General features: G+C 35.3%; 1 protein-coding gene across 7 annotated transcripts in view; it reads right to left on the reverse strand.

Moving 5' to 3' along the window:
- The window catches only part of LOC145662330 (uncharacterized), a 351,525-nt gene that overhangs the window by 129,958 nt on the left and 198,581 nt on the right, over window positions 1-22,986 (reverse strand). For all 7 annotated transcript variants that reach the window (XM_081727810.1, XM_081727808.1, XM_081727809.1 and 4 more), the window contains 3 exons: window positions 14,230-14,437; window positions 2,853-2,966; window positions 1,785-1,886 (listed from right to left, as the gene is read on the reverse strand). In XM_081727810.1, coding sequence (XP_081583936.1) covers window positions 1,785-1,886; window positions 2,853-2,966; window positions 14,230-14,437 — 424 coding nt within the window. The remainder of the gene's footprint in view (window positions 1-1,784; window positions 1,887-2,852; window positions 2,967-14,229; window positions 14,438-22,986) is intronic.

The raw sequence follows: 22,986 nt of genomic DNA on the forward strand, positions 1-22,986 counted from the left end.
GCTATATGAAAAAACCTTGGAAACCGCTGTCCTAGCCAAGTGCAGCTACCATATAACACAACACACTTTTTAAACATTTACCTCAAACCTCTTTCTTACATACGAACTGCCGGATTCGTAGGTCAACAGAGTGAGAAAGGAGGTCAGATTTTAAAGTAAATGGTAAGGAGCATTAGGATTTGTGGGAAATTAGACCAATATCAAAAGAAAAGTTGTCTTCGGTTCTCAACTGTGCTTCAACTAGTGGACGGCAAGTGCAATTTTAATTATTTCTATTCACTTATATGTGCTAGTACAAATTGAAAGAGTACCATTATTACTTACTGAACAACTTCAACTATTTGCTCTCTAGCTACTATTAGTAACATGTAATTCATTAATAATAATCAAAAGTGATTTGGAAATAAAGCTGTAAATTCAGAACATGTTACAAGACATACATTTATAACAATTTTTCCTTATATATTAGTTTGTGTGGAAGGAAAATAGAAAATAAAAACTATATTCTAAGAAGCGTTAAGTGAGGGTACTTCTGCTTTAAGTAACAATTAATTGCCTAGGACTGCCTGGTTGATTAATGATTGTTGAGGTGATTTTGAGTTTTACGTCCCGTTCAGCAGCGAGGCTATATGAGACGTGGACCTACTGATTAACGTGGAATCCGAACCACATGGGCTCCCGCCGGGAATCGAACCCGGGTCTCCCACGCCAAAGGCGCTTACGCTAACCGCTTAGCCACGAAGGAGCTCTAATTTTAATGATTGTTAAGGAGGCGTAGGATTCCTCTTTTATATCTGCAATATGCCATAATTCTCATTTCTACAATTTGTAACCGAATAATAATTCTATATGTATGCTTTTAAACGATGCTTATTTTTATTGTATTAGTAAACGATCTCAATAATTGAAGTCATTAATTAATATAAGTAACATTAATCTTTTACTGCGCTAAACACTTTATGCACATCTATTATTTATGATCATCTCACATAAATTCAAATTACATCATACAACTATTAATTAAAGAAAAGATCTGCATTGAACTGACGCAGAACCGAACTTTTTTCGTCGCTTAGCTCACGCTTTTACCAAAGTACAAACCTGTATTTTTAGATTATTTAATTCTGCCTACAACTTATTACATGCTCTTTTGTCAATTTTGTATATAACAAGAATTTTAGGAAAACCAAAAATGGATCACAAGATAGTGATTTGGTCAATAATTAGTTTTTTGGATCAGGGGCCACAAAATTTTTGAACGGCCCCTAAATCAAGTTTTCGTATTTTCTAAGGAATAAACACATCATACTTAGTTAAGTCATAGTTTGGGTTTGGTTACACTATATGTGGTTTTCCAGATATATAAGACCTACAAGAAAATTTTTGATTGAAATATATTGGATCTTTTGATCCAAAAATAAGAAAAAAAATATACAGTAATACAGTATTGTTCCCTAGAAATTGGTAAATTGGTAGTAAGTGAAAATCACTTTCTTGAGAGCAAGTGCGTATATTATTCTATTTGGATGCTGAGAATATAGAATAATTGGAAACAGACCTACATTTCCAGCTTAAACTCCTAGGCCTTGGACTTTTATTAGTCATTGATTTTATAAAAGGCATCTCGTAACTTTACTTTGATCAACAAACGATGATTTGTGCAATCACGTATCAACACTTCAATATGAAACAATCCGTTATGACAGTTCTAGAGGACTATGATATATAAAACCTTCACAAGGCAATTAATTCTTTCTTAACAATAGGAGGTATTTGTCACTTACCATCCAATGTATTTCTTTTGCCATCTGCTCCAATGAGAACATCAAATTCATACTGCGAGACAGGATGATCTGCTGGACTCACTTGAGCTCGAAAGCCTATTTCTGTGAAAATATATAAACCAATTACAAAATACAAGTACAAATACCACTGTACTCAACCGAGAAATATATTAAAAATTTTCATTTACTGTTTAATTTTTCAACTAGTTTTGAAATAAAGTATTGCGAAACTTGATAACTTCCACGTATCTATTATAGATGTTCTACTACTTACAGAAAATTATAAGCGGAGTTCAAAATCTACTTTATGACCTCATAATTATAATAATTAATATGCAGGCCTGTGTGCCAACAATTATGGACATTATGAAAAACAGACTATTTTCTATATAGGGTTTCACATGTCTAGCCATGTTCAAAATACACTTGGAAAACTCCTCTGAAATTCTGTCTTCTGCACACACAACTGCAAGAAACTAAGGCGTATAATCTTCGTCTCTGTGAAGACTTCATTCTAAGACTATGTATCAAAACATGCGAATCTCACTTTAAAGAAAAAGATTTACAACTATAGAATAAAACTGAAATTAAGTCTCCCAATTATGCTTTAATAAGTAATAATCATTAGTGTGGTAAAAATAAAATCAACGCTAGTTATTATAACATGAAAATTTCTGTAGAAAGGTTAAAACATCTGTTTGCTCGCGTTCAAATCCTTTTGAGTTTTACGGATATTTTTAATTTCGTATCCATATTTAAATGCATCTGACAGAAAAAAAAAATCCGAATAAAAGAGTAATAATAATAATAATAATAATAATAATAATAATAATAATAATAATAATAATAATAATTACTCCTAACCAGAATAATCCTATCAGTGCAGAGCGACATATAAAATAGTATACTAATTACATTTTCAACAAGCAAACTTTAGAACGTGTGAATATTTTATTTTTAAATGTATGTTTGCAACCACATTTTTCAGTGTTGGGTATCTACAATTTCGAAGGCAAAAGAGAAAAAAAAGTACAGCAAAACTTTTCATTTTACAAGAATTGTACTTACTTTCAGTTTGGTCTTCAGGGGGAGGTATTAAGGCCTCAAATGTAACGCTTTCATGGATTTCTACACCTAACATTAATGCCACTTTTAGAAGAATACATTGTAGTTGCCTGATACCTAGAAAACACAAAATAAAACAATTATTTAAGTTCTTTCTACTTATTTTTTATTTTTATTTATTTATTTATTTTAATGATTCCATTCAGTTAATACAAAATGCTTGCGAGACCTATCATATTGTTACCTAATTCTACTTTCATGTAAAGGCCAGTGGGGTAAAAGTGCGGAGGAACAAGGGGACGCCGTCCCATCACTTCCAAAAAATATGTATGGCGTCCCCCCAGTTCCTAAAAAACATTACAATAGGTAAATATAGGCAGGGGGACGGCGTGACGTCATGCCGCTACCTACCGTTCCCCCACCTTTTCATAACCACTTTTACTCCTGCGAGGCACACATAAAAGCAACATAAATACTTTCATTATACTAAAAATGCAACTAGCAATGCGAAACGTTTCTGAACTTTTGTGCTGAAGACAAATCACGTATTAAAGAACACTATGGGAAACTATTTGAATACTTTTTAATCAACATTTTAAGGTAAATGTTTGTTTACTTCTACTTCTGTATACCTAAAATCATGATAAGGGCAATCTTACTAACTCTTTTTACTATTTCTGTCATGTATATTTTATTTAACGAAGTTTCCGATACAGTATTTTGGAATATTTGGAGAGAAATCGGACAAAGACTCAAGAGTACTATTTCCAGTTTCCATTCAACGAAACTTAATAAAACCCTAAAAGAAACTAGGACAAGGTAGTCAGCTGCAGAGTTCGAATTCGAACCTCTTAATTACATAACGCAACTCTTACGTTGTAACGCTCATTTATCTCAAGAAAATAACGAAACCTTCTATTTATACTAGAGATGCAAAAAAGCCGGCTTTTTTGAATCGATGTTTTTTTTTTTCACATAAAAAGCCGGCTTTTTTTGGGAAAAAAACGAGAATTTTGGAAATTTTGGCTTCTTTCATTTTCATGATTATTCTATCTAAATAGCTTTCTTATAGTATATTCTATAGTTAGATAAGAATTCCATGACCTAAATGCGATATTTCGCTCTGAAATTCACCATCAAGATGGATGGAGCACATGTTTTACGAATTAAAGCTAACATGAAGAATGTAGTATTTGAGGGCAATTTTAGAGGCTATTTAACTTTATTTTAACTTTTGAGTTATCGACATTTTTTTCTTCTCTAGATCATTTCAATTTGTCATCCGTGTTTCATTTCTAAGAACTTAGTACTCTGGCTTCTAGCGCAAAAGTTAAACTTACGTTTTTCTATATATTCGTCAAAGCGTACATTTTCAATATATCCGTCAAACCGTACTTCCACATTTCTGTTATAATGTAGCTGTGTAGTGATTTAGCAATAATTTTCCAGACACAACCTTGAATACCAATTTATACAAATTATCAGTAGCGGATTTAGAAAAGTACTGTAGGAGGGGTTTCTCTGATTGTTTCGTTTTCTAAAAAGTCCTAATTTTATTTGGGAGGTGCTTGAAGTTTATGAGTACAGGCATAACTAATATTTCGTTTTATTTATATGTTTAGCAATAATCTTCCGGATCATTTTATACTGAGAATCAGTGGCGGATTTAGAAAAGTATTTTGGGCGGGTTTTTTCTTATTAATGTTTAGTTTTTCCAAACATTCGTAATTTTTATTTGACGGGAGCTTAAAGTTTATGACTAAAGGCATAACTAATAGATATTTCGTTTGTTGCAGACATTCCGTAACTTTGGGGAACAGGCTTCAGTCTAAAAGATCGCCCCCCTAACCGTCGCTGCTGGTAATTAGTAATAATAACGATTTAAAAACAATAAGAAAGGAAGTCGACCAACTCACAGTACACGCACTATTTTTACATTCTCAGATGGAATGAAGAAACGCTTTGTCAGAATGGTCGAATGCTGGGTTGAATCCCGGACTTCCCGATAGAAGCGCAAAAGCTAACCACTCAGTCATGTTTGTTGTGCAGTTGTATTTAGCTTAACTTAAATATATTCCGTAGTCCTTTTTTTTTTGGGGGGGGGGTTCCGTAATGATATGTTGAATCCCTCTTGTTAAAAATTAAGAAAACTTGAGGATTGGGTAAACCGTGATGGTGGTTATATAAAACTTAACTGTAGAATTTCAAGAATATACAGAACCAAACGCTCTAGATGTGCAGCCTAATATTTCTCTTATGTTTTATTTTAATTTTATTTTGTTTCAAAAAGAGGGTATGGAATATTTTGAAGTAAAAATACTACATACAGTTTTGCTAGTTATTTATGTATTTTTTTAAAAAGAAGTGTTAACTTTTAGGGTTGGCTGGTTTACACCATTTTTTTTAAAATAACTGGTTTAAACCAAAAAAAAAAATAAAAAATAAAAATAAAAATAAAAAGAACGAAAAATGCGAATCATGTGAATTTCATGGTGACGTTTCCACATATCAAACCACCTGCATTAGTTTTATTTCCCTTTCACCTTTTAATCAAGGTGTCCCATGTTCAATTCTCGGTCGAACCACAACTAGGGCTGTTCCGATAATCGAGTAATCGATAACAATTCGATAAAATTTCAAAACCGTTTCATCGATAAAGAATTTTAATTTTATCGAATTATCGAACTTTCGAGACTCCCGAAATGTTTGAGGCTCTCGAAATGTTCGAGACTCTTGAAATAATCGAGACTCCTGAAATATTCGAGACTATCGAAATGATCGAGACTCCTGAAATATTCGAGACTCTCGAAATGTTCGGGGCTCTTGAAGTGTTCGAGGCACTCGAAATGTAAGAAACATTAGACAACTTCGAGACACTCGAACTGTTCGAGAGTCTCGAAATGTTTAAATGCAGCAAGTACAGAAATATATCAATATGATCGCATTTGTCGAGTCGCTTGAATATTTTTAAAAATTCGGAATTATCGGAGTGTTCGGAAGAAATAATGTATTCGAGGTTATCATAGTTGTATATAATATGTATTACATATATGCAGGGTGTTCATTTTAAAACTTCTCTCCTTAGCAATGAAAGGAAAGGAAAAGTTTTTTTTTTTTTTCACAGATCTGTACAAGGTTTAAGCAGTCTGTCAGAAGAGAGAAAGAGGAAGACAAAACATGCATCACCCGAATAGAATTAGAATCTAAGACACCATTAGTCTATTAATAGTCACTTTGTCGGTTGCGCCAATAACAGGACAGGTAGAAAAATAATTTTACATATGATTTCGACAAATACAACTTTGCAATAACTTATCAGATGAAAAAGTTGTTTGACTAGTTTGGCTGCAAGAAGGAATCATTGGAGAGGTGAAGAAACCGAACTGTCCATCACTATTTTTGATAATACCCGAAACTTCGATAATACTCGAAATATCGATAATACCCGAAACTTCGATAATACTCGAAATGTCGATAATACCCGAAACTTCGATAATACTCGAAATGTCGATAATACCCGAAACTTCGATAATACTCGAAATGTCGATAATACCCGAAACTTGGATAATACTCAAAACTTCGATAATTTCAAATACTCGAACGGTTTCGAATAACCGATGACAACTCGATAAATTTTCACTCCCGAAGTTCGATAAGTTCTCAGCCTTATCGAACACCCCTAGCCACAACCCTTCTTTCATGCGTAAACCAAGTAGCGGTTCGGATGTCACTTTAAGCGAAAGTCTTCTCCTTGATAACCTCGGTATTACGTAAGGCTGTTAAGCCTAAACATACGAAACGAAACCAAATTGTATATTTCTGCATGCCTAAATGCCTGTTGTTTTATAAAGAAGCCAAGATTGCTTAAATATATTGATAGAAATTGGCAAAATTTATCGATTGCCTACGTAGCTTCCAACATTAGCTTGGATTGGACTTTCAATGATATCTACGTACTAAATTTGTAATTTAATACCTCAGTTTTAGCGTACTGATTATGATACGTTGACCTTTAAATTTTACTTGTAAAGCAATAACAGGATTTTCCCGTTATTGTTTTACATTTCAAGTAATGACGGGATTTTTCCGATGGCCAGGGTGGGAGCTTCTCAATTTAAGACATTTACTGACCGGACTTCTTTAAGCTTATGGGACTTTTTCCAGCATAACCCCGCTGTTGCATAACAACACCAGGGCGAAACAAACTTATTTCTGTGAATATGTAATATAAACACATAAAGCAAAATATCTAAATCAAAAAACCTGGTTTAAACCAAAAAAAGCCTGGTTTAAACATCCCCCCCAAAACGGGTTTTTGGCATTTTCAAAAACAACCATGGTTCTTTCCAACTCTGCTTACTTTTGTATATAGGAAGTTAAAAACTTCTTATTATATACATTGGTTGGAATTCATAATGTAAACATGTTGAAGTAAAATTGTTTGAAATATCTTTTCGAAATTCATGGTTTATTTTCGAGGTTTTATAATATTATCAGCATCAACCACTAATTAAATGACTTTTTGTGTTATAGAGAAGCGAAACAAAGTCTGCTTTATCAATTTAAAGCAGAAATTTGAAAAAAGCCCAAAATTTCCCAAGCAAAAAAGCGAAGCAGAAAAAACCGTTTTTTTTTAAAAAAAAAAAAATCTGTTTTTTTTTTTCGAGCCCTTGCATCTCTAATTTATACATTACAAGTTCATATGGCATATTCTTCGTATTTTGATCCAAGAACAACACGCCTGTAATACTGGGCAATCATTAACAGATCAACTATACGTATTAAATTTTTTAAATAGGATTTCCCCTGAGAATTCATTTAGGTTCAGATTATAGACCGAACTTTAATAATGTCTTCACACCACTGATGCGAGGGGCCCTGGTTTGATCCCAGACCCTGAGTGTGTGGTGGACAACATCGTATCCGTGGATTCTTAGGGTTCTAACGTTTCCTTTCACATTCTCATTCCATCGATTCTGTCAATTTTTCCTTTCATTAGTCAGCAGTCTTCTTACCTAAAGGGCATTACGTGAAAGATTTCATCTTTCTTTAAGTTCTATGTTTATTTATTTGTTAATTTTTTTTTCTTAACTTCATTCATTATTTATACACAAGGTCTCCAATTCTCTCTCTCTCTTTTTAAGTTTTACGTCCCACGGTTATGCCGGTTAGGCTAAAGGAGACGGTGATGATGAGAGATGAGTGAAAAGGTGAAATGAAAAAGTGGGAGGAAACGGGATAACCCCGAGAAAAACACGAGTACGATATTTATCCACCACAAAGTCCACACGGCGCGAGCTGGGATCAAACCAGGGACCCCAAGAACTGGAGGTGAACGCTCTACCACAGAGCCACCGCGCCCCCAAGGTCTCTAATTAATTGGAAGCTAAAGACAGATTTTCTGTGGAATGAATTCGGAAAGCAGTAGTGACAACGATTTGGGCTGGTTTCCTGAGAGAGACGAACAACAACCTATTTTCCTTCTTTATATCTCCACCATCAAAACTATCCCAACATTGTTTAGGATAAAGAAGTTTCTAGAAAATCTATGAGGTTACTCACTCAAAAGCATTCAACCATCCCGTTAGTATGCTACAGAAAAATGACTGTTTCGTAGTTAATTTGAAATGATCAACACTCAACAAACAGAACATAGACCTCTTTCGATTCAGTTTCTGTCTCTGGTGTTTCTTCATTGTGTTTCTTAGCATATATGATCTGGTATTTCAACGCACTCATGCTCAACTCGATCAAAGAATAGAATTTATGATGACAATAATTTACCAGCGTTTCTGTGCAGCTATAAATCCCAGTTTTAATTGCAAATTTACGATCTTATAAGAAAGTAAATTATTCTCTTGTAAAGACAATAGAATCCATGGGTTCAATTGATTACTCTTTCAAACTCACTACAGCAACACAACAACGAAAGATATTAGTATGATATACAATTTACATTATATTATAATATTAATCACACATTATTGTCAGCTGGAAGCGCAAAAGTATACAAAGTTAGATCTTAAATTTAGAAACAGGTTTTGTACAAGTTATATAACTACATATTACGACAAAATATCGACTAGATTTCTGTTCTTAAAAGTTTTATCTAGTATTTATAAACTTGAGGAAATTAGACAACGATCTTTACCCCCTCCCCGGTTTTCTTTGTGAAATTATTTGGTTATTTAATATAAGGGTGACTCAGTAGTGGCTCTTGAGAGAAGCTACATCAACAAGAATTTTAGGAATGATCCAAAAATATGGATCAAAAGATTGCGATCTTGCCAAAAATTTTAGGAATGATAAAAAAAAATGCATCAAAGATTACTATCTTGGCCAAGAATTTTAGGAATGATCCTCCAAAAACAATGCATCAAAAGATTGCGATCTTGGCCAAGAATTAGTTTTTGGACCAGGCGACACAACATTTTTGAACGGCCCCTAAATCGAGTTCCCTTATTTTCTATGGAATAAGCACATTATACTAAGTTAACTGATAGTTTGGATTTGGCTACACTGTATGTAGTTCTGCAGATATAAGCGCTACAAGAAATTTTTTTATTGAAATATATTTGATCTTTTGATTCATTTTTGGATCAAGGTCACAATCTTCTGAATGGCCCCTAAATCTAGTTTTCTTATTTTCTACGGAATAAGCACATCATACTGAGTTAACTGATAGTTTGGTTCGGTTACACTATATGTAGTTCTGCACACATAAGGCCTACAAGAAAATTTTTGACTGAAATATGTTGGATCTTTTGATCCAACAACTGACACCTTTCAGAAACAGCTTAGGGATTTAGATTTCGTTTAGGTACATATTACTTCGTGAACTACGATCAAATAGATTTCAATTAATATATTTCAATATATTTCAGCACTCACGAATCATGGATTCTGAACTACTAACACATACAGGAAAACTGAAATACGATACTAAATCCAATATCCGATTTAAGTTCCATTATTAATGATGTTTAAAATAAAAACACATCGTACTCCTTTTTTAGTGGGAAAATTTCAGACTGTAAAATACAAGGTATTCGGAAACAATACCAAACTACTTTCAGCAGTAAATCCTCACACGAAAACATGAATACATATATAGATCAACATGGATGCACAAATGAATAATTTCGGAGTTACATCCCGCAGAAAACTGGTCGGAACGATACAAAAAGAAACACAGCTCGAGAAAAAACGTTCAATAAAGATCAGGTAAAGGAACAGTAATTATTTTGAGCTTCCATTCAATTAATGTATCATGGAAAACGTGCCAGGTTTTAGTTTCATGCTCGTTTATAATATCAAATTTACAGGGTAGACCACCTATGCCTTTCAGTGTGGTAACAACATACTAAGCTTTCAGTGTGGTAACAACATACTAGGCTTATTTTACCCACATCAATATTGGGGTCCCCGACAGCGTAATAATTTGCTGTGATCGTTGGCGGAACATACCATTTTTTATATTCATCAGTATTATCCTCAGTGTGGCCTTCCAACCTATCTGGCATATCTTCAACAACAATTTCCTTCTGTTTTGTTTTCAAGCAACAGAGTTCATCGCTATTTTCCGACTTCAGCTGATCCAATCATATCAGTCATCATTTTGCTATATATGTTTACAATTATTCTTTTTCACCATTTCTCTGTCTTTCTCAATATATACTGGTTTTGCTGATTGATATATTAAATAAATAGATAAGTAAATAGAGTTCCTGATTTATCAATCTTCGTTTGTAGAAGATATGAGTTTCCTTCTATGCTTCGAGAGTATTCGAGAGTAACCCCGTTGCCATCCCTGTTGACCAATTTTCCGAAATGATGTATTGTGCACCTATGTTGATCTACCAATTTTTCATATTTTCGTGTAAATTATATTTTCCCAAAGTTGTTTGTGTTGTTTCCGAACACTCCCCAAATGAATAATTAATTGAAATATAATAATAATAATAATAATAATAATAATAATAATAATAATAATAATAATAATAATAATAATAATAATAATAAGAAGAAGAAGAAGAAGAAGAAGAAGAAGGAGAAGAAGAAGAAGAAGAAGAAGAAGAAGAAGAAGAAGAAGAAGAAGAAGAAGAAGAAGAAGAAGAAGTGAAGAAACTCTAAAAGCCATAATATAATTTTCATGTTCTGGGAGCCGAACATCATCAGCCAAGTTGTCTCGACCCAGCGACTCGAGAGTGCCGCACGTCATGTCATGTCCATACTGCATGACAATAGATTGCGTAACCGACAGAAACGGTGCTGCTGCGAATCGAACATTCACCTTAAGGTTGGACGTGAACACTAACACGCAGCAAAGTAATTAACTTTAAATTTAACTCTCAAATTCTAATGACTTTTCCATATATATTACTTGAAGACTACAAGGAGAAAGAAACGATTATCACATAAGAACAAATGTCTGTGGGGGTATTTTAGCTTTACATTGTGAAACTAAGCAAACTAACTAGAAGTAATAAATCTACTATTTCTGGTATTAAACGGATGCAAATGGATCATCATCATCACTATCATCATAGGTATTCTGCCATTACTGGTAGGCCACTTGCCGCAACTGAGAAGCTTCCATGCTCCATGGTCTTCTGCTAACCTCTTCGTCTTCATGTATGATTTGTTTTGATATCATCCATCATTTCCTCAATTTGATATCCTTCTCCCTCTTCCTCTCTTCTCTGCCCCCATAACCTATAGCCAGTGCCGGATTTACATATAAGCTAAACAAGATATAGCTTGGGGCCCCACTCTTTTGGGGGCCCCAAAAATTAAAAGAAAGAATAAAATGGATGTGCATTTTCAATAATAAGATACAAATTAAATTAAATAAAACCTATATACAGCAACAGTGTTTTTCTATGATATAAGTAAGGCGTCCCTTCTAGTAGCCTGCTCCCTAAAATATCAGTTGACAAAGGAAGCTATATACATATAAAAGGCCAGATTACATTCAATAGCTTAGGACATCAAACTTAAATCCGGCTCTGCCTATAGCACATTCCCTCATGATAAACATCACGCTTAACGAAGACATTTCTGTGTCGGGTGAGGAAGATTGCGTACTACAGGAAATTTAGAGCTATGTCGATGGTAGTGCACTACCAGAAGGGCCATCTCTACCGAACTGGTCTAAATGGAGTAGGCAGGCGAAGAGTGTTCTGGGAAAATGCAGTAGTTCTCCAGTAGCCAAGTTGGCGGAAATCATAGTGATTGGTACGGCAACTTGGACATTAGTTCTAGGCGTGGTCAGAGTGACTTTAATGGCTGAGATACTGCGAGATGGAAGGCAACGGGAAACCACCATTCTATTTTCCCTAGTTTACTGACAGCAAAAAGAGGGGAAGAACTTGGACATTAGTTCTAGGCGTGGTCAGAGTGACTTTAATGGCTGAGATACTGCGAAATGGAAGGCAACGGGAAACCACCATTCTATTTTCCCTAGTTTACTGACAGCAAAAAGAGGGCAAGGGGTTAAATGTCTTTTCTGACGTTTTCTTCATTCATTGTGATTTTTTTTTTTTTTTTCAAGTTTGAAATTTCCGGCAGCGAACGACAAAATAACCATAACCTTTCTACAGATTAAATTACTGTACATTAGATTAAGGCTTATATATATGTTTAAAATTGTGTCTATAAAATAATTTTCCTGAACTGTTTCAGTCACTTTTTCTGTGGCGTTTTTCAACAGGTAAATAATTCACATTTCTGAATGATATTGGATTCCTGCACCATCTTTGTTTTTAGCTCATTTGTTTATATAACGAATAAATTTTCTATTTTCTTTGATCTTAATTTGAATTTTTAATATTTTAATTTTACTGATTTCTCCTTCAGATCTATTTTAAATGTTTCTTATTTCGTGAAAATAAATTTTTAACACATAATTTTAATATTTAATAATCCAATTTAACTTAAGTAATAATGTAAATCCATTTTGAAAAGCAAGTTGTATTTAATTTTATATCAGTAAAATTCTAGTTTATTTTAAAGAAAACAGGGAAAGATAAATCATGAGCTAAGAATCAAAGTTCTTAGTTACTTCTGGGTCACCTTCGTATATGAATTGAACTGAAATGAAATTTTTGAGTTTTATGTCCCACGATTATGCCGGTTAGCCTAAGGAAACGGTGAAGATGAGAAATGAATGAAATGGTGGAATGAAGAAAATTGGAGGAAACGGGAGAACGCCGAAGAAACCCACGCACACGGTGTTTGTCCACCACAAAGTTCACTTGGCGGCAGCAGGGTTTGAACCCGGGACCCTATGCACCAGAGGTGAACACTCTACCACTGAGCCACCGCGGCCCTCGTATATGAATTGAAACGGGAACTTGTAGAAACCTTCCACTTGGGGTTTTAATAGAATGATAAGGACAGAGATAGAAGCTATATCCTTGCTGCGTTGAATCTTGCCGATTTTGCTCTGACAACTGTCGAAGAAAAGAAAGAAAAAAAAAAAAAGACAGACAGACAAGATTTCTTATTGTTATGCATAGTATAGTCCGGAAGCATAAATCCTTTTGTCATTTATTCTTTCTTTCTGCATAACAAAACTGCATTCGTTTGTCTCACTGAAATAATATTTGTTTCTCTTACATTCATGTTTTAATAATAGAAACTAGGTTCAAAGTTATCTCTGTACTCTTAATTTTGAAACATTCTTCGTCCCTCTTCCCTCCCCACGTCCTCCAATTACCTGGATCATTAACAAAAATGAGTTACGGAGCTAGGAAGCTGGGAACCTTTACAGTATGAGGAAATCAGAACTTTTGTTTCGTCATTTTAAGTCATCAGTTTGCTCGACCGTCATCTATGATAGGTAAAGTTAGGCTATAAAAATACAAAGAACAAACAAACAAAAAAATCTAAGAATTCCACAAAACTAAAAATAAAGAAATGCAAAGGTAAATCTGAACCTGGTTTCTATTCGTTAAAATAAATAAATAAAAATGGGAAACAAATATTATCCGCAATGAAATAAACGGATGAAATTTTGTACACAGAAAAAGTAGTTCCTCAACATTGAATTTTGCTATTTCGAACATGTGGCAGAGAGAAAGTACGCATCTAATGATTCTTGAGTCACGATGTTTAAATATTAGTATTGCTATACTTGGTCTAACACTGTGAAGAGTGTAAGTTTATTTACAACGCATTTTTATTTATTTATCAATTAACAGAGCTCAATACAAATAGTAGAACTACAATAAATTCTCTTTTCCGGATACCGGTATTTACGGGAAACACGTCTTTTAGAAAGTACATCATACTCCCCTCTGTTAAGATTAATGAATTCGTCGATGGTTACAAACATAATCGACAAAATTAAATTTTATTTATTTCAGACGATACTTACTAATATGATCAATGGCACCAGCACAAAATTTGCCGAAGAAGAACTTGGCACCTAAAGCTCTGAGATCATGAATAACAAAAGGCCAAAGATGAAGAACATTGTTTCTGGAGAACCTATCCCGCTTTTCCACCACCACAACCTTTGCTCCTAACAGCTGAGCTTCGATAGCCGTTCTCAAGCCGCATGGTCCCGCTCCTATGATTAGAACCTGTAAAGAAACACAATTATATTCTTTACAAATGGAAGTTTAATATGCTTTTGAATGGTCACTAATTCAAAGAAAAATAACACAAACAACTTCACCACAAAAATACACTGATTTTTCTAAAACCACAAACAAAATATTTAGTTCGTTCAATAATGATTGGTACTCCCCCCTATAACTGGTGCCAAGTAGCAGTTTGAAATGTTTGTTGATGTATGCATTAAGATAGACTATAGTACTATCAAACCCCACTAAATGGTTTTGTTTCTTTCCGTAGGTAGCACATTGTAGCAACAGTTGTTCCAACTTGCCAGGACGCTGGTGGACAGCGAAAAGACAGCATGGAAGGAGACACACATGAGCAACGGTGGACAGTGTGGTTTCTCTGGAGGGAACGAGTGAATACTTCAGACATCCACAACAGATTATTAGCCGTATGTGGAGACACAGCACCAAGTCGCAGATCCGTGTTTCGTTGGGTATATGAATTCAAACAAGGCAAAGACAGTGTTTCAAAAAGACAAAAGCACTGGGCGCCCTGCAACTGCACGCAGACCAAGCAATGCCGCGCGAGTGAATGATTTGATAATGGAGCAATGGAGAATCAAGTTTGATGAACTAGAGAAAGAAATAGATCTATCACGGAGTTCCCTCTACACTATAATTCATGAGGATTTGAAGCTGCACAAGGTGTGTGCACAATGGGTGCTTCATGACCTCACCGTTGAACAGAAACAAAAGTGTGTGGAGATTTGCCAGCAGTTGATGCAACAGTACAGTGAAAATCCGACCGAGTTCTTTGAGCGTCTGATCACCGTCGACGAAACTTGGTTCCTCTACGAGACTCCAGAAAAGAAACACCAGTGTATGGAATGGAGGCATACTGGAAGCCCTCGTCCCAAGAAGGCACGGCTGGGACTATTCGTGCGGAAACAAATGACGACCGTTTTCTGGGATCAGGAAGGGATACCGCTGGTGGAATGGCTCCCTCTCAATACGTCCATCGACAGTGAGAGCTACTGCAGTTCACCGCATAGATTCCGCCGACGCATCCAACAACGCCGTCAAGGAAAATGGGCCGTGGCGTTCTTCTCCAACACGACAATGCACGACCATATGTCAGTCGCCAGACAATTGATACAGTGCATAAATTAGGGTTTAGTGTACTACCGCATCCTCCATATTCGCCGGATCTGGCTCCTAGCGACACAATGAAAGAGGGCATGAGAGGTCAAAAGTTCAACACGAATGATGAACTCCACGCATTTGTCCGCCAGTGGCAGAGAGAGACCCCCAAAGAATGGTTTGCTACACAAACAAGGAAGCTTCCAGAACGGTAGCAAAGGTGCATAGACATTGCCGGGGAATACCTCTACAATACACTGTAATCGTTTGTTCAATAAATGGTTCATGTGAAAATTAAAAAATAAATAAATAAATAAATAAAATGTAGTGCCAATCATTTCTGAACGGTATATCTTTTCACGGTTTTCTATAAATTGCAGGAACTTTGAATTCACTTCTTTCCGTTAATACAACACTTACTAATTTTGACATGCTTTCAATATATTCTTTAGTTTTGAGTAAACTGCTACTGAAGCTAATGATGTGATACTTGATTTCAAGCTGTATTTCTGAATAACGAGAAGAATCACGACAACAATGACTCAATTAAATTTCCTAGTGTAACGATCACAAAAAGTTCGTTCAGGGAGGAATGATTCAAGTTCTGAAGTTTATATAATTTCAGGCATGGTAAATATCTATTTTTTCATAGTATTCTGTTCAAGAGGAGGGGAGGGGGTGTAGAACCCCGATCTGCCTGTATACACCACTGACTTCCACTATGAACTGAACATAAGAGCATCTGCACTAACCATTTGGACGCCGTAAGACTTAGGTTATTTTACTAAATAAATAGGTAAGTAAAGGTGAAGGCATTCGGGACACGGCATAAAGGGATATGGGCGGCGTGGAGGTACGACTGCCCACTTACTCGGCTTTAGAGAGGCTAGGTGAACTCCTAAGATTGCAAAGAGGAACGAACGAGAAAAAATTACGTCCCCATCAAGGATGCAACTTGGATTATCCTTATAATAGGTAGACGCATTACCTACTATGCTACCACGGTTCTATATTACTGCACAGTCATTAATAATCAACTACTACACAAAATCCAGTAATACGACGCAACGTACGTTCTCATGCAAAAAAAAAAAAAAATCTTATTTACAAAGCACATGCCCACTGTAGAAAATAAGCTAAACTTCGACTGCTATGAAATGCAACCTTAGTACCTCCAATGGTGCTTTAGGAATTTCTGTATTGAATTTCAAAACCGATTTTAGTTGCTATACGCTATTATCATGTTATTAAAGTAGGATCATGCCATTTAGTAACTTAAATTCACTATGACATTCAAGAATTATGACCTTACATAGTCTTATATTCTATTTCAAAAATAACCGAAATTCCAAAATCACCCCTGCAATAGCAGCAGCTGAAATTTTAGCTGTTATTTTCTGTTTTTGGACACTTGTGTGTAAGATTCTGTTTTGTAATACCAAAATTTCTGTAAAATTATTCTTTATTTTTCCCAAATCTTTATTACAAAAATAAATAAATAAACTGCTAACCTCAATTGACTTACAAAACTGACTGTACCAGTTCGGATATTATTCTGCAACAAGTTTTTTTATAGGCTATTTGTAGTGCATAGTTCAACATTCTGCATTCTTCTGCAGCGATGTTATCTATCAACCATTGTCACATAAATTACGCTGTGAAGATTAGATTGCTGCTTCTTTTCAGCAATAATTAAAATATCACGAAAGATGACATGTTAATATCATGATTATCTCCTCAGGCTATGTTATGTCGCATGGAATATAAACAAGAAGACAGCTGTATTTTTATTATGTCTCGGTCAATCACCGGACATGAACTTCACAAAACACAATAGCACATCCTGCAAACAAATTATGTCCACAAACCGCTATGGAAAATCTTTTAATGACAAGTTGTAGACAGAATGAATCATATTTTAAAATTTAATGATTCATTTCAATGAAAAGTTACGAAAAAGACTTCTGAAATGCTCCGTGTCAAGTATTGTACTGTATGGGGCAGAAACATGGACACTACGAAAAAGTGATGAAAAACGACTGGAAGCCTTTGAAATATGGATGCGGAGAAGAATAGAGGAGAGAGCTGGGTCAAGCGGAAAACAAATGAGAGGGTGTTAGAAATAGTGATGGGTACAAAAAACGGTTTTTCGGTTTTTAGAAAAACCGAAACAGGGCTTTGAAAATTTTCAAAAACCGGTTTCGGTTTTCTCCAAAATCGGTTCGGTTTTTCACAGGATCCGGTTTTGGTTTTCTTCAAAACCGGTTCCGATTTTTTCCCTAAATTTCTTCTATTTCTGACCAGAATAGTGTTTCGTTGTTCTCCGAAAACCGATTCCGTTTCCACAGAAATAGTTTTATGTGTTTTCCAAAAGTTTTCACCGAAACCAGCTTCGGTGAAAACCGATCCGGTTTTGAAGAAAACCGAAACAGGTTTCGGTGAAAAATCGATCCGGTTTTTGGAGAATACCGAAACCGGTTTCGGTGAAATTCAAACAGGTTTAGCAGAAAACCGAAAGGTCGGTTTTCGGGTTTTGGTTTTTCTAGAAACCGGTGTCCGGTTTTTATAAAAACCGGTTTTGCCCATCCCTAGTTAGAAATGATGAGGAAGAAAAGATTAATTTTAGATGTAATTGAAATAAGCAAGAGAAACTGGTTGAGACATTGGCTAACAAGGAACTGTATTATGAAGGACGTGGTGGAGGGTATGGGGGAAGGAAAGAGAGGGAGAGTGAAGAAGGCTACAATTGATGAACAGTATCATAACAGAAAAATCGTACATAAAGACGACGTTAACTGCAGGCTATGGAGCATGGAAGCATCTCAATTGTGACAAGTGATTTGCCAATAATGGCAGAATACCTATGATAATGATGTTATCAACTGTTCAGTCACAAGTGAAACTGTGTCATTACATCAATAACTTTGAAAATCAAAATTTTAATTTATTATTATCTAACATGTTACCTAAATTGGTATATCATAATCTGTTACGGTAGGTGGAATGGTAAGTACATAAATATTTCTGCAATCAATTTTAATATAGTTTGTTATAAAGAAAATGTATTTCTCCACTTAGTAACGAAAACTGTATTCTAACTGTTTAATTTGTTTGCAAATTATTAATAAAACATAACATGTAGAGCGTGGATACATATTTTAGAGGGTGACCGTATACGTGATGTAAAAAAATGTGAACACCTAACACACTATCTCCTGTTAATAAATTCTTCGGAATCTATGTCTTCAACAAATAATTCATATAGCACATAGTTAACTATTTTAATAGTGATCTTATACCACGTTAAAATCAAATAACATTTTATACAAAGTGGATTTTTCCAAATATCTAGAATTAACGCTAACAGACTAAAACTATATCTATGAAGAAATTAAATGTCGACTGAAAGCAGAAAATTCATGTAATTATTCAGTCCAAACTATATCTTCACGAATTCTGACGAAGAATCTGAAGCTTAAAATTTATAGTACGATAATAATGCCTATTGTACTGTATGGTTGCGAAACGTGGTCGCTTACTTCCAAAAAAGAACGCAGACTGAAGGTGTTTGAGGATCAAAACCTGATGCGAATATTCGGACGCAAGAGGGACGGGAATGGAGAATGGCATTTCATAACAAGGAACTGAAAAATTTATACAGTTCACCTAACATTGTTAGGGTCATTAGGTGTAGGAGGCTCATGTGGGCAGGTCATGTAGCCAAAATGGAAGAAAGGAGGAACACTTCCAAAATTTTAACTGGAAACCTTATCGAAAAGAAAGAAAGAAAAGATAAAAGGAAGACCTAGACGCAAATGAGAGGGCAATATTAAGAAGAATTTCGCAGAAATAGGAAATGAAGTAAAAACTGGATCTATTTGGTTAAGGACAGAAGTCAATGTAGAGTTTTTGTGAACGCCTCATTGAATCTTCGGGTTCGATAGGCCATGGAGTTAGTAAATAGTAATCTTTCCTATGTTCGGAGACTCTCGTTTTCTTGAAGAAACTACTCAAATTTATTTATGAATACCGAATTTACAGACAACAACAAATTCTATCAGGAGGTAACAAATGGCTTCAGGGTCATTCCATGTCAGTTCATCCAGCGAAAAACCGAAATGTCACCCACCTACTCAGATTTTAATGATATTTGGTACACTTGGTCTACAACTAACTTGTGCAAAATTTCAGAGTTCTCGCTCAACCCGTTCCCATGTTACGGTCCATCAAAATTTGGACATGGTAGGTACAAAATTCTACTCGCGACAGCCGGAAATGGTGCGTCGAGGTTTAAAATTTCCCTCATAACATGCTGATATGAACCCTTTGAGACAACAAACCTATCCATTCTGATGCAGAATTGTCCGTAGATTTCAAATTTGTGGTCAGATTTGACATAACATCAACCTAAAGTGCACTTTTGTACAAAAAACTAGTAAAAGGCATACTTGAAAAACAAGCCTCATCTAGAAGTACAAAAATGGCTCTATTTCAAAAAGTACCAAATTCACAGAAATAATCCCTAGATATTCTGAAAGAGGATGAAATTTCCTATACAATGAAGTGAAAATCGTGTTGGGTATTTGAGCATGTGATGTACTACATTTAAAAATGTCAAAATGAATGAAAAGAATTGTTGAAATTTTCCTCCTGCCTCTTTTCGTTGACATGGCTGTTACTATGTGGCAGCAATTAGAAGTACCCTGGGTGAACAAAGAGTGCGGAACACCAGAGGAGAGAATTTGAAAAGCAAAAGTTTCATAGTTTGTGACACATTTTGAATTACAGAATAGCATCATTGGCTGCATAATTTTCAATATTGCGATTTGTAGTTACTAACGTTTATAAATTAATTAACTAATGTATACAGCAATTAATTAATTAATTATTTTCTGATTTCATTTTTAGGATTGAAATGGAAGGTGAAGGTTCATCTGAAGTTACTGAGACTGATTTACCTCCTTGCAGCATAGGTTGTGCACATCCAGACTCAAAATGCCACTAGAATACATATGGTTCTACGGAGGAAATTCTGCCATTTAATAATGAAACTTTCGAAGAGAGTGAAATTGAACTTATTTTGTGGAGGTCTAAATTACAAGGTACCAATGAGAACCTGACTATTTGTTTTCATCATAAACAGTGGTATTTGCATCACTATGGACTAGCTCACAAGAAATGTTGTGATCCTTTTACAAGACACAAGAAAATAGTGCGACGTGATTTGCGAACAGTGACGCTGGAACTTGCTAAAACCGTCAGGAAACATCTGGACATTATCGTTATCCCAGGCCAGAAAATGTGTTCCAACTGCCGCAAAAGAGTGGAGAAGGAAATCGCTACTGTTAAACAAGGGAAATCGTCTTCAGACACGCTAGAGTCAGCATCTCCACACAAAAGTTCAGACAGCGAATTCAAATTTGATCCGGATACAAGAGAAGCTGCAGTGGAAGAAGAAAAAGCAAAGATTGATGCAAGCTTAACACATTTAGGTCTTTCACCTTTAAAACTACATGCTGTTCCTGCACATCAGCGTGTAGCAGTTGGGCGTAAAAAAAAATCAAAGTGATGCACGAAGCAGCGAAGTTAACAATGAAACGCAGTTTACAGCTTGATGACACAGAACACTTGTTATCTGACACCAGTGATTCGGACTTAAGAACCAGTGCAAATTAAGTAAAAGAAAAAGCAGCAGACCTGGATCGCTTAGTTCTGTTAATGAAGCAGAATATAGCAATAGCAAATAGACGTGAAAAACTTCAAATTCTCACTATTGCTCCAGAGTCATGGTCCCGCAAAAAAGTTTCTGATGTTTTTAATGTTAGTGAATACATGGTTAGGCAGGCTAGGGTATTAAGTAAAAGCAAGGGTATATGCTCCTTAGCAGAACACAGATTAGGGAAAAGACTACATGAAGAAACTGTAACTTTAGTTCAAAATTTCTATCAAGATGACGAATTTAGTCGGATACTTCCTGGAAGAAAAGATTTTGTGAGTGTTAAAAGAAATCTCCACATGCAAAAACGACTAATATTGTGCAATCTAAGTGAGCTTTACGTTGCTTTTAAAGAAAAACATCCTGATATTAAAATTGGATTTTCCAAATTCTGCTTATTAAGGCCTAAATGGTGTATTGTTGCAGGTTCAACAGGTACACACAGTGTCTGTGTGTGTACTACTCATCAAAATGTAGATTTATTGTTGCATGCCATCAGTTTAAAAAAGGAAGATCTTGATCATGCAATTTCACTGATGGTGTGTGATAAAAGTAATAGAAATTGTATGTTAGGAGTGTGTGTGAAATGTCCCCAGGATAGCAGTAAAATAACAGAATTTCTCCAAAACAAAATCGAGGAGTACTGGGATGACGAGCAGGTAAGCTTTGCAGAGTGGGTCAATGTCGATCGTAGTTAGTTAGTAGAAAGAACACTGCCAATTCCAGAATTCATTGATCATTTTGTTCAGAAGCTCCAAGGATTAATACCTCATTCTTTTATTGCTAAAAGGCAGGCAACTTACCTAAAGGAACGTAAACAAAATCTCTCTCATCATGAAGCCATTATATTGATGGACTTTGCAGAGAATTATGATTTTATATTGCAAAATGAGATACAGACTTACCATTGGAGTCATGTGTCAAGTTCCTTACACCTTGTTGTACTTTATTAGATTGAAACTAACCGTTTAACTGAGAAATCTCTATGTTTTTTATCTGATGTCTTACATCATGACGTGCCTTTTGTGTATAAAGTCCAATCTGAAACCATGTCGTTCTTAAAGAGTAAATATCCACATATTAAAAGGGTCGAATATGTAACAGATGGGTGTGCTGCACAATATAAGAACTGTAAGAGCTTTTTAAATCTGTGCCATCATCTCCAAGACTTTGGCATATCTGCTTGTTGGTCTTTCTTTGCCACCAGCCATGGCAACTCACCTTGCGGTGGGATTAGTGGCAGTGTGAAACGATGTGTTACAAAGGCAAATCTGCAGAGGCCATTTCAAAACCAGATAACAAATCCAAAACAAATATATGACTTTTGCAAGCGTCAGTTGTCGAAAATTACATTTTTTATCTACCTGAAGCTGAGATTAACAATATAAGAAGTGTGTTAGCAAATCGTTTCCAGATTGCTCAGACTGTAGCAGGCACAAGAGGTTTTCATAAGTTTGTACCACTGTCAAATACAGTTATAACAGCAAGACGATTGAGTACAGATGAAACACCAGATTTAGAGTTTAACTTTGCACCAGGATATGATCAGTTGGAAAAGTTGACTTGCTAGGAGATCAAAGTTAATTGCTTTGTAGCATGCATCTATGATGATAAGTGGTATATCGGATTAGTAGTAGAAGTAGATGCTGACAATACGGATATAAATATAAAATTCATGCACTCAGCTGGACCTGCAGCATCCTTTTATTGG

The sequence above is a fragment of the Thermobia domestica genome, chromosome 10, assembly GCF_964235325.1.
Source record: "Thermobia domestica chromosome 10, izTheDome1.hap1.1, whole genome shotgun sequence".
NCBI lineage: Eukaryota > Metazoa > Arthropoda > Insecta > Zygentoma > Lepismatidae > Thermobia > Thermobia domestica.